Source organism: Hippocampus zosterae, chromosome 15, assembly GCF_025434085.1.
Source record: "Hippocampus zosterae strain Florida chromosome 15, ASM2543408v3, whole genome shotgun sequence".
In the NCBI taxonomy this organism is placed as follows: Eukaryota; Metazoa; Chordata; class Actinopteri; order Syngnathiformes; family Syngnathidae; genus Hippocampus; species Hippocampus zosterae.
The window spans coordinates 3,030,764-3,043,590 of NC_067465.1; the positions used below are offsets into that span (position 1 = coordinate 3,030,764).

At 43.9% G+C, this 12,827-nt stretch overlaps 1 protein-coding gene across 2 annotated transcripts in view; it reads left to right on the forward strand.

Annotated features, from left to right (window-relative positions):
* Positions 1-12,827, forward strand: part of gpc5c (glypican 5c) — an 83,760-nt gene that overhangs the window by 20,769 nt on the left and 50,164 nt on the right. For both annotated transcript variants that reach the window (XM_052087937.1, XM_052087938.1), the window contains exon 3: positions 2,055-2,758. In XM_052087937.1, coding sequence (XP_051943897.1) covers positions 2,055-2,758 — 704 coding nt within the window. The remainder of the gene's footprint in view (positions 1-2,054; positions 2,759-12,827) is intronic.

The following is a 12,827-nucleotide window of genomic DNA, read 5'->3' on the forward strand; positions in this document are numbered from 1 at the left end:
ATGATAATCTGTCTGCGGGTTGCTCTGGATGGCTCATTGCAAAACATCAAGCTTTTATTGGTATTTACACAAAACGCCAACGCCATGATAAACCATGAAGCATATAGAAAGTCTTTATAATTTGTCCTGCGTGGTAGACAAATGGGGGGACACGGCCACCGTTAAAGTCCAAACATAGACTTTCATTGTTCCACTCGCATGTTGGGTTTCATGGTTTCACTTCATTGGGATTTCCTTGGATGCTGGAAGTGAGGCACAGTTGGCATTGCTTAGAGACAAACAAACAAAAAACAGTCTCTTGAATTACGCCAAATGAAATTGTGTTTGACATTTTTTATTATTTATTTATTTTCTGTGAAAAAAAATTAAACAGCCGGAGGCCATTTGTATTTACTAACTAATAATGCATGAATAGGGTGGGGAAGGGAGGGGGGTGAAGTAGTGCGGGTAACAGATGTGACTCATAACTTTAGCATATACCGCTTTCATATGGGATCCGAACCGATGAGCATTCACCCCACAGTGGTTCCGTCCGACGCAGCTGTCACTAATGTTCCCCTTTGTAATGACACGTGAGTCTGCTATGTACGGAAACATAAAGAGGTCAAATCATACTGCATGATCTCCGCCCACAATGTAATTTATACTCTGGCTTGAGTTTAAGAATGTCCAACGAGGCACCGTGCCAAAACTATCATTGGGGAAAGCTTGATGCCCCCACATGGTCCTATCAAAACAAAACACATTTTCATCTCTTAAATTGGTGAAGTGTTGAGGAAATTCATGACGATATTTGCAAGAAATAACTTGTGCTGTGTTGTGGGAGTATAATTTGTAATCTTTTTTTGTGGTAGCCGCATATAAACGTCGGTTGTATTTCGGAGAGTTACACGTGCCCTTTACTGGCCAGCCGGGAGTTCCTATGTGTCAGACATATTAGTGCAGCTGTTGAGATTGACCGTTGTTATCTTTCTGTCTGCGCGGTGCGACACACACACACACACACAAGCACACACACACACATACTGTACATGCACACACACAAAGGTGGACAATTATTATTGTACAATTATCACAATTGAATATTTTGCTTAAGGCCACCAAGTTACGCAAACCTTTGTGAAGACATAACTGGGGGGGGGGGGCGCACTGGGGTACCACAGTTGCTACTCTTCCTTCATGTCCAGGCATGCTTTTAAGTTGACATCACATCCCAGAAGTGTAGCGTGTAGCATCCAAAGCCTGCGCACACAAACACTTTTGGACATTCAGTTCATCTACACGAACATGTTAGATGACGCGCTACGGTAGATTGAAGAGAAGAAAGATTAATTGGTGTTCACCAAAAATGTTTAATTCATTCCGGACCAGCTAATTTTAGACCAAGTCTGAAAAGACGTTTAAAAACGTCTTTGGGAGTGAATGACTTAAAATGGGCAAGAGATTTATTTCCCTCTTTTCTTCACCAACGACCATGTGTGATTAATTGGGCCTACAAAGAGGACCTTGAAACGTTTAATTGGACTTTGTAACGGCACCGTTGATTACTTTGCAGCGCCCCCCCCCCCCCCCCCCCCCCCACCCATGAAGAAATCGAGAACGAACTGAATGCCTTTCTTGTTCAACTGTGTGGAATGTTGTAGTCATTTCAGAGTGAAGAGAAGTTAATTGGGGACAGCTTGTTCACGGGTGAACAAACAACGTGCCCTCTATCCGGAAAATGACAATGCTTGGGTCAAGGGGTCATTGTTAGGCTCAGACTGTTTGTGCCAGTGGTAAAATCTGAAATGAAACGACAAGACTCTGCTGTTTTAAGTCTGTATCTTTGTCTCACATTGGTCTCCGTCCGTGGACTGGCCGACCGTCTCCATAGGTCATTACATATTGGGGTGATGACATCATGAAAAAATGGTATTGCCGCCATATTAAAAGGAAAGTTGGCGCTGGTTGTGCACCCTTCGGGGGCCAGAATTTTGGATATAAGTTTGCACTTGGACATGTATGTCGATCATCTTTCTAAATGCCCTGCGTTTCTCTTTTGCTTTCTTTTGTAGACATGTTCCAGTACCTGCTATCCTTCTCCCAAGGACACCTGAGTTCTCTGCTGGAAGGGACCTACACCCCACTTTCTCGTCAAGCTTTGCCCCACGGAAACAAACTCTTCTCCTCACTCTCCCTTCATCTCCGCGGGGCCAACGTCTCAGTGGAGACCACGGTCCAGCATTTTTTTAATAACCTCTTCCCCCTCGTCTACACACGGCTCATCAATCCGGGCATGGTAAGCGGCATGGCGGCGGATACGGAAATGACGGATTGCCTCCGTATGATTCGGCAAGACGTCAACCCTTTCGGGCCGCATCCGGCCGTCATGGCCAAGGAGCTATCCGAGGCGATGAGCGTGGGCCGTCAATTGGGCCTGTTCCTCGAGGAAGGTCTGGAGGTGCTGAATGCCACCGAACACGTGAGCTTGACCAAAGACTGTCTTAAAGGCCTGGTGAAGATGGTGTACTGCTCCCATTGCAGAGGACTAACGCTCATCAAGCCCTGTGTGGGTTATTGTCTCAATGTGATGCGCGGCTGCTTGGCCAGTATATCTGAGCTCGATCAGCCTTGGAGGAGGTATACCAACTTGTTGGAACAGCTAACCAACGCCATGGTGGGCCACCACAGCCTGGAACTCGCATTGCTGGGAGTGCGGGGCCACGTGAACGAGGCCTTGCTCCACGCGCAACTTCACGGTCCACTCATCACAGCCACGGTGAGTACAGACGAACCCGATCGGCAACCTCTTGGTTTGACATCTGCGCTTCGGCAACGGTTCATGTATTGATTGGAAGCGTAGTCAAGGCTACTTGTGGCTTATGAGCTTCATTCATTCATTCATTCATCTTCCGAGCCGCTTGATCCTCACTAGGGTCGCGGGGGGTGCTGGAGCCTATCCCAGCTGTCTTCGGGCAGTAGGCGGGGGACACCCTGAATCGGTTGCCAGCCAATCGCAGGGCACACAGAAACGAACAACCATTCACACTCACACTCACACCTAGGGACAATTTAGAGCGTTCAATCAGCCTGCCACGCATGTTTTTGGAATGTGGGAGGAAACCGGAGCACCCGGAGAAAACCCACGCAGGCCCGGGGAGAACATGCAAACTCCACACAGGGAGGCCGGAGCTGGAATCGAACCCGGTACCTCTGCACTGTGAAGCCGACGTGCTAACCACTGGACTACCGGGCCGCCTAGAGCTTTATTATTATTATTTTTTTTTCCACCGGCGCAACAAAAAGCACCGCACACTCTAGTAATGCTTGCACGGTGTTCAAATTATTCACAGAAAAATATTGTTTATACTGAAAAGAAAACGCTCCAAAGAAATGGCTGACAGAGTTGAGGTTTAAGGGGGGGGAGATTTTCCAAAGGAGCAAGGCGGCGAAAAGGCTAAGCTTTGTCGTTGTTAGCTTGTAGACTGCCGAAATGACTCGTAATGGAAGAGAAAGGAGTGGGCTTTGTTTGCCCGATGCATTTCGTGCACTCTATGCAGTCATACTTGGATTGTGAGTTATTCCAAGTCCAAAAAGATCAATGGGAGTGTTCTTCTGGAGACAAAATGGTGCTATTGCTCAAGAATTTCCCTTGGATTCTCACATCCCGTTTTTATTATTGCGCATTGAATCAACATACGGTCTCATTATACTTCTTCCAATCAATTTTGCAGTTCAACAAGTTTCTGACATTTCAACCGAAGCTTCAACGAAACACATGATTGCATCTACCGATGAAAGACTTATCATCTTTCACAGATCTGTCCACACTCATTCTCAGTGTGGTACAAATCAGTTTTGTTATGGGAGTAGCCTTTAGTAGTTCCATAAATCTCAATCGCCCAAAGCATATTTTGACATGCGGTTGCACATTTCACAGTCTTCTAGAGGAAGGTTCTCGCTAGTGAAATCCAGTACATGTAGAACCACTTGAATCGTCCTGAATTCATGTAAGAACACGACACGTTAGAAACACTTATAAAAAAGACAAAACAACACAATATTATGTTTCCCGGATGTTCAGACAAAGGATTATTACCATAAAGCACGGGGGTCAAACTCAAGGCCCGTGGGCCAGATCTGGCCCGCCACATCATTTTATATGGCCCGCGACAGCAAATCAAACATGGCAACTTCCGTGATGCTTGTACCAACATTTCAAATTTTCAAATGTACTTATTAAGAGAGACATTGTAAGCATTTTCTTGTTGCCAGACACATCATGACAGTAACTGAAACAATAGTTGAAGAAAATGTTATTTTCCACGGGAAATGGTCACGAAAATGAGGCCCGCTGCGAAAACGGGTTTGACGCCCCTGCCATAGGGTGACTACCTAAAGAGAACAATTTGTTTTGTTTGTCTTGATGTGCACGCAAATCCGGGTCCAAGTGGGTTGCCAATCTGCAGTATGAAACGGGTTTGAACCAGGCCGTATAAATTAGAACCAATCATCTGGAGAACGGCCTTGAGATTTGATGCCAGAGAAGAATGTGTTCCCAATCGAACCCCCGGTGGCTCCCATTTTCTCCGCTCTCATAATCGACCCCTCCTCCTTCCCGAATTGCAGTGCGCATTGCCAGTTCTTCCCTAAAATGACACGCCCTGTTCAGATTCTCCAATAATATCTTTTACATCTTGGCTACGGTAACCAGATCTGCAAAATAAACACATCTCCGCATCACAAGTCGCTAGAGAGCACTTGTGGAATAAGCTATTAGTGTCTTTCGTCATTTGCTCTTTTTGCAAATTTTTCTGTCATTTACAGTCAGGACATGTTTTGACTGTCAACAGTATTTATTTGTGAACTCGTTTGTTATGTTCACGACCGTTACGGATGAAGCCGACCCCGAGGAAGGGAAATTAACTGATTCAAATGAAAGAAAGCGAGCTTCTGTTGTTCACGCAGCCTGAAAATAGGACTGAATGTGCGCGCAGAGCTGTTGAGGCTGGATTGCCATGTGTCGTCGGTAACTTTAAATCCGAACGTTTTAATAAAACCTCTGGGACCTGTCAAGGAAAACTGTTAAGTCTCCAATGCCCGACTACTGTGTCAGCGTATCCACCTTCACCTCCACACCTCAGTGCGCTCCCCCCTCCCAGGCAAACACACTTAACGGCCAATTTCTGATTATACTACGCACATTATCATGACCATCTGAACGCAAAGTAAATAAAGTGCAAATACCAGATTTGACCGACTGTTTACTTATGTAATGTATACGTTTTTCACGCAAAGTTAGGCGCATAGAATACATTATTTATTGACTTTTTTTTTTTTTTTTTTTTTTTTTAGTTGCTTAAATGAATTATTGTGTGGTCTTCGATTGGGATGTTATCCCCCCAACCCCTTTTGCGGTCGCTCTCTCCCACTTAATGTGCCGCACGCAAAAACAGATTCCGCACTGTACCGTACGTTGCCCTACACTTGCACCACGAGACTGATATTATACACGCACACTAGATCCAATGATCGGGTTTTAAGAAAGGGGTGGAGAAGCCGCCCAGCCTTTGACGGTACTCGCAAGGACTGAAAGGCCGTTATTGATAGCTACGCGGGGTAGCAAGACCATGAATTATTTTTTAACACATTCCTGCTTACGTTGAGATGGAGTACGTCTAGGGAAGTGGTTATGGATATTAAGGGGAGACTGTGGTTGGATTATGTTGAGTTGACACAAGTAGGAGAAGGTGAGAGAACCTCGTGGAGAAGTCGCTACTTTGTGAAAATTGTGGCTCTGGTACTCGGTGGTCTTCTCTGTTAATGTGACCGTCAAGATGGCATTTTATTTTTTTTTTTTAAATATATAGGATGCTTTTTTTCCAATGCATAGTACATTCTCTACCTGGCACGGCTGGACTTGGCTTTACTTGCCTTCGTTTGGGGTGGTCGGTTTTCCACTACGAAATTAGCCGTTGCGGGAAACTGCTCAGGCGTCGCTCCCGCGAAGCGGCGTTAAATGTATAAGTCGGAATGAGGCATGCAAACAAGTAACAGCGACGCTACAGGCAAACGAGGGATTTTCCCACGACTTCTATTTCAATAGTACATTCTGATCTAAACACGGGCCTGCGTTTTGAAATCGAAAGACGGACGATTACGGCAGCGTTTCAATTGGCGAAGCATCACCTCATCGCGCTTCGACAGGCCAGTCATTGTCGGAGACGGCAAACGGCGCACTCGTAATTAACCTTGAATAATATTAATGGACAGTGCGCGGAATGACTTCAAGTCTGCTGTGTTGCAAGAAAACAGTCTGATTGTTCTCGTAAAAGTGAATGATCACCAGCTGGATCTGGTTCCCTGTAACAGGCCGCTACACCCAGTCAAGTCGAAGCACAGCGACGCTCTTAATTTGTTAGGTAGGACCTTTGGTTCAGCTTTTGCCCTTGGTCTGCTGGCTATTGTAATGAGATTGCTTTCATTTGGGCAAAGACTGATGGCGGCAAGAAAATAAACTGCCGTGCAAAAGTGGAGGTTAATAAAGGCCCGTCTGGAGCCGGGCTAGACCGGAGGTTGACTGTAGCACCTTTTAGCGTCTTTGATTTGTACCCCTTCATGCACCCTGTAACCCGATGACACGATAAGCTGTCAACGGTAGCGACTGCTGTCCCTGAAAGGATTAAACGACCTGTAGCACTTTGAGATTTACTTGAAGTATAAAGTGCATTGCAAAGAAAATGTATTGTGATGTCATCTGTTTTGTGGATTAAGAACGGGGGACATCCTAGCCTAGCTACGTTCAGTGCTGTACAATGGCCGACGTGGGATGTTTGAGAGAAGAATCACGTCTTCTTTATAATGGTTTTTTTTGTTTGTTTTTGCTTTATAGTTCTCTGGGACAAATATTGAAACGATACCTAAGACATCAGTAAACGTAGTGAGAAAATGGCCGTCAAAAGAACATCCAATTATTGTTGTGAGCATTTTCGACGGTATTCAATATTTGATATTGAGGGGTCTTCTGATCAATATTTTATACTGCCAATTCCAATAATGAATGAGCTCAGCCATTACCGATTTTGATAGCACAACACGGTCAGCGACCGACTCCTGTCAGGCTGATGAATAAAAAATAACAATCATAATAATAATAATAATTAAATGATGTGAAGGAAAATTGTAAATAGTACTGCGATTTATCCATTTTGTGTTCATATTGCATTCATTTGAAAGATGTTTGTTTTTTTCTCTTTCTTCTTTCTACATACATTCTTGCTGCTAGAGGCTGTAAATTTCCCCAGTGTGGGACGAATAAAGGATATCTTATCCTATCTTATCTTAAATCTATCAATTTAGAGCTGCGTACTAACGATTATTTTAACAATCGATGAACCTGTGAATTATTTTTTTGAGTCATGGATGAATCAGATTGAACCCTTTCAGGGACAGCGCTTACTACAGTGGACAAGGTACCATGTTATGAGGTGACGGGGTGCATAAGATAAGATAAGATAAGATATCCTTTATTCGTCCCACACTGGGGAAATTTACAGCCTCCAGCAGCAAGAATGTATGTAGAAAGAAGAAAGAAGCAAGAGAAAAAAACAACAAACATCTTTCAATTAAATACAATATGAACACAATGGATAAATCACAGTACTATTTACAATTTTCCTTCACATAATTTAATTATTATTATTATTATTATGATTGTTATTTTGCATGAAAAGGGTTAAAGAAAACCCCAACAACAACAACATTCCATCCATAGCAGATCCAGACAATACACCTCTGATCTGCATTTCCCCCATCTGAACCCAGGCCAATTGAAATGAACTTGAACCGCTTTGTGGAAATATGGATTTTGCCGTCCTGACACATTCTTGCATCTCTCGCCATCATTTATTGAAGGCTTGAGCGTTCACTTGGAAGAAGATGGCATCAATGGTCTGGATTAATGACAATTGACCATATAGTTGCGAGCCAAATATTGCATGCCTGCCCCCTGTTCTCTTATTGGTTTTACCGCAGCTTCTCATTAGAGCTCATGCGGGACTGATGGTGGCAGCCTGAGCCCTGAAATAATGGAAATAATGGCAAGTCGACTGCAACGTTACGGTTCCCCACGGTTTGACCCGAAGAAACTGCAAACCTTCTGCTTCATATAAAATGTATTTACTTTGGTTTGCTTTTCATTTAACTGGCAGTGTTTAATGTACACGATGTAGTGGTGTTTATTTGGTTTGGGCAAACATCACCGAATGGCTGTCGGATCCCCGCGGACGCGATATTTGAGTTGCCGCAGCGGTAGCCGACACCAAATATTCCCCCCCGGCCAATCCATACTCATCTTTAGAAGTTGTATGCGCCATTGGCATTCTGTCTAACCCTCAAGCCCGACCGACTGACTCACTTACTTACTCAGCACTCCATTAGCTAATGACAGTGTCTGCAGCCTTCCACTCAGGCCGCCTTGCACATCTCTTCCTTTTTGCGCTCGCTGAGCGTTAAGATGCTGACAATATTAAAGTAAGCCTCCAACACCCACAAAAAAGAACCCCCCCCCCACATGTCTTCTTTATGGTTCCTAACCAAGCAATCGCCGCGTGATTTAATGCCCAGCCATTACATTAGGAGCGGAACATAAGGCGGCGGTCCAGAGGACGTTGTTTCTCTCTGTGAAGCATCAATCAAAATGCTGAAATCATTTCATGCTAGAAATCATGCACATTTTTGGGCAGATGTGTATTTAGCCATAAATTCACGAGATTTGGTTTGAATACATGAGCCATGTTTCATGAAAACATTCTGAAAATTGTGGAGATACGGTGTATATATATAAATACTAGCTGGTTCGCCGCCCTCCAGGTGGCTCATCAGCTAGTTCCTGCGGAAGGCTGGTAAGGTGGGCCTTCGGCCCACAAAAGTGTTGTTGCTTGGTTCAACTTTTTGTTCATCTTCATTGCTTATCGCGAAAATAAAGAGATGTTTAGCTCTACTAAATAACTAACAATTTCATTGCAATGCTTGTGGGTAGACAACATTTTTCCGCTAAGATGCCCGCGCGATCGTCGTGAGCCACTGCCTGAGCGGCGCACTGGCGGCGCGCAGCGGCGCGGTGAAGTAGGTACGTTTTGAAAAGGGACAGACGGAAGGACAGACCGCGTGCGGGACGACGCGCAATATATATATAGATTTATCCAGCCTTAAAGGCTGGTCCACAAAAGTATTGTCTGACATTAAACCAGTCCGTGAGGGCAAAAAACAGGTTGGGGGTCCGCCGTCCAAAAGGTTTAAGGTGAATCATTCTGATGCAATATTGGTTGTGTTTTTTGCGCCTCATTTTTTTCAAAGCCTTTCCTTCTCACAAGGACTTTTTTTTTTTTAATATCCTCTCTTTCCAACCACCACCCCAGTTTCTCCCATTTGCCAGCCCGAGTAGCCCATGCCAATCCACGCCTGTGTCTCCCGAGACCGCAACGGCAGCAACGGCACTGAATACCTGGGTGACCATGAGCCAGATGTTGGGGCGGCCTTAAATCTACAGTTGCTAAGCTTCACTTCAGTCGTCGTAATGCTGCGCAGCTGTGGCTACAGCTGTGACACTTTCACGGATGCCTACCTCATCTGTGTTAGCATTTTAATGGTAATTGCTGGTTCACTGGGCAGCTTCAAATGGACGCGGAAATTCTTCAATCCGCATCGCCTCCACCGTATCCCAGACACAGACACAAGGAACTCATTTGAGCTACGCTGTCTATTGACCACCTTGTTAGAATAACGGCGCTGGAATCGAGATATTATTCCACATATTGTGCCCGTAATTCTTGTAATTACGCACTTATAGATGGGGGAAAATGTGACTCGCTCAATTCAAAGGAACGCCCATGGTTCGGCGGAACAATCGAGAAGCAAGTTGTGGTTACGACGCCGCGTGTGATTAAGCCTGCGCTCGTTTCAACGAGCCTGGCCCTCCGCCGCAGGTTTCAGTTTGCGTGTTTTGTACCCCGCTTAAGACCCCGGTTTGGAGTTGGGTGGGGTCACTCTCTTTGCTGTGCCATAAACCCTCAAAGTGGAGGGAGTGAGAAAAGTGTTCCTCTTAGTGATTTCGAGTTCAAGGACTTGTCCCTGTGATATATTAGGGACGGAGTCTCATTTTAATTAGCAATGACCTCATTCGAATGCTAGGAAAAAAAACACAAAAAGGCTGGGGGTTGAGGCCGACGGCCCGATTGAAACGGATCACAAAGTACGCACTTAAGAGAAAAGTTAAGACAGGAGTTGGACGCAAAGAAATGGGAATATAATGGCATGAAACTCTTGAGGGAAAATGGAAAATGATGGAAGGTGAGGTCATGAGCATAAATCATACAAACAGGTCCAAGGCTTTTTGGGAGAGGCCAGGAGGAAAGCGGTCACCAATTAGCAAGCCATTTGTTCATTTTAGGGACCATGACTAAGAATCCAAAAGGAATTAATGAACAGAATCATTTTTCAAGCGATTGTCAACTCGTGATTCGCAAACATAATAACCGGCCTCGGTTAGCGGTGTCTGCTCTTTAAAGTCTAATTGCCACTTAATCCACAACAAATGTCACAGCCGAGCATTTGCATGGAAGAGATCATCCACAAACGGGAAATATTATTCACGAAATGAGGCATCGTTGTTACGTTCTGTCCATAATAGTCTGCTACTATCTTGCTTAAAAAAAAAAACATCAATTTTGAAAAGATCTCTATTACAAAAGTAATGAATTAGATTGACAATTGGGGTAATTACTCATGCCGTTTCTTGGTTTTGAAAATAAATATGGTCCGAGCGCCCATCATCCATCATACCTGACGGAGATTATGGATTGCGATCGAGTGCGTCATCTGTAAAGATTGCTCTGAGATGAATCAATATGGAGATCGCGTTGTCTCTAGTTTCCGTCCATCTGAGTAATATATGACGTACATGTCAACTGCGCACTACGCGGGTTGACGTATAGAATGTCTAATGTGGGATCTTTCGGACCCTTGCGCTTTCAGATGTGAGGAAAAAAAAAGCGGTGCAATCAATAGAAAATTATGAGCTGAAGTATCATAAGATAAGATAAGATAAGATAAGAAAACCTTTATTAGTCTCACAATGGAGAAATTCCCAATTCACAGCAGCAAAGTTATGAAAGTAAGAAGTAGAACAACAAAAAAATAGGAGCTGCTGGAAAGGCAGCCACTCTCGCGGCGCCATTTTGAAGTCAAAATAACAAAAATAACACAAGACAACACATAGGACACAGACAGTCGTTCAATCTTCACCACTTTTCTGCATACACTTTGTTGTCTGAAGCAGTTCTAGATAAAAGAGGAGAGGATCAAAGTGTCCTTTCTCCAGTGGATCAGAGACGTCATGCTGAAAATGTGCACACGTCTGCTACAAGCTAAGTTTTGAAAGCTAACACAAAGCTGTAGCATCCATTGACGAAAAGACATTAGTTCACTTCTCCTGTCCCACGTAATCCGCTTCAAACTCCAAGCCGCGACTCCCAGCTCCAAATCCGCATCCAATAATAATAATAACCAGCCAATCAATAATTCATTGATGAGATATCAGGAAAAGTCCCATTTACACCTTGAGACAAGTTTGTCAAGTGGTCTTCTATGTCAAACCAAACAGTCCCAAAGACCATTTGGCCAGTGTTAAATTCTCCTAAAACACATTTGTTTTGTTTCACGGTACGTTTGTTTGTTTTGTTGTTTTTTAAGACCAGCTGAAGGAATTTTTTTGCTTATTTGCTTTTTCAAATGGACAAATTTTGATTAGCGATTGATTGTCATCGTCTTGAGAGCGGCCTGCAATTCTTCTTGCTAGTTCAGCATTCAGTTAGTAAGGTGCGAGAAAGCCGTTATTTCAAGCGCAAATGTCAATCACTTGGTGATGAATCTTCACTTTTAAACATACAAATTCGATTCTTCGCGTTCGCCCACACGCCCTTCGTAGCCAATCAGCCGCTGACGAGATGCTTCATAATGCTCTAATTCTTAGCTGCACGTGTCTCCATTTCACTTCTGCATTCTGTGAATTTAGATAAGTTCAGTGTAACATATCAATGCAAGGCAATCTTTGTAGAGGCATGAAATTTTTTACATATCTTGTTACACACTGAGAGAAACTTGGACGACTCAAAGGTACCCTTGTCATCGAAAGACATATTTACGGTTCTTAATCTGTGCAAGTCAGTTCATAAGAAATGTAAAAAAAAAAGTTCCACTTTTCTTTCACCGCTCAACTTTTGACTTTTTATTTCCATGCAGCCAAGTGCAACACGAGTTAACTGTCCAAAAATAAGGTTTGACTGTTTGATCTTCCTTCGCACTTTCAATCCAAAGTTTATGAAACTGCAATGTGAGGGCAGGGGGGGGGGGGGGGACAAAAAACATTTGGTACAATTTTTTTTTAGAAAAATGCAACAGCAGCTGTGGTTTGTACTCTGAAGGATTCTTGTTTCCTTGAGGGGAATACTTCTTTGTGATGCATTTCCATAGTAGCTAAATTCAACTCCCGAAGCGCTGTGAAGAAGGGATAGTTTGTTTTGACAAAGGCTGCTAATGTTAGAGGAGCCCGCTATACAACTTTTATTCCCATTCCAACAGATTTGACCATGAAAGATAAATCACAGCTTTTATGCACGTTGGTGCGAAAATACCGTACTTGATATGCGTCACTTTTCACGACAGAAAACTTCGTAAAATCACTCATGGCTTGATGCTATGAGCCAGAGCATGTCCACTATTGGAAAAAGAGTGAGCAGTCTCTTCCTGCTAATCTAGGGCCTAGCCGCCCCCTAGTGCGGCGTGCATTG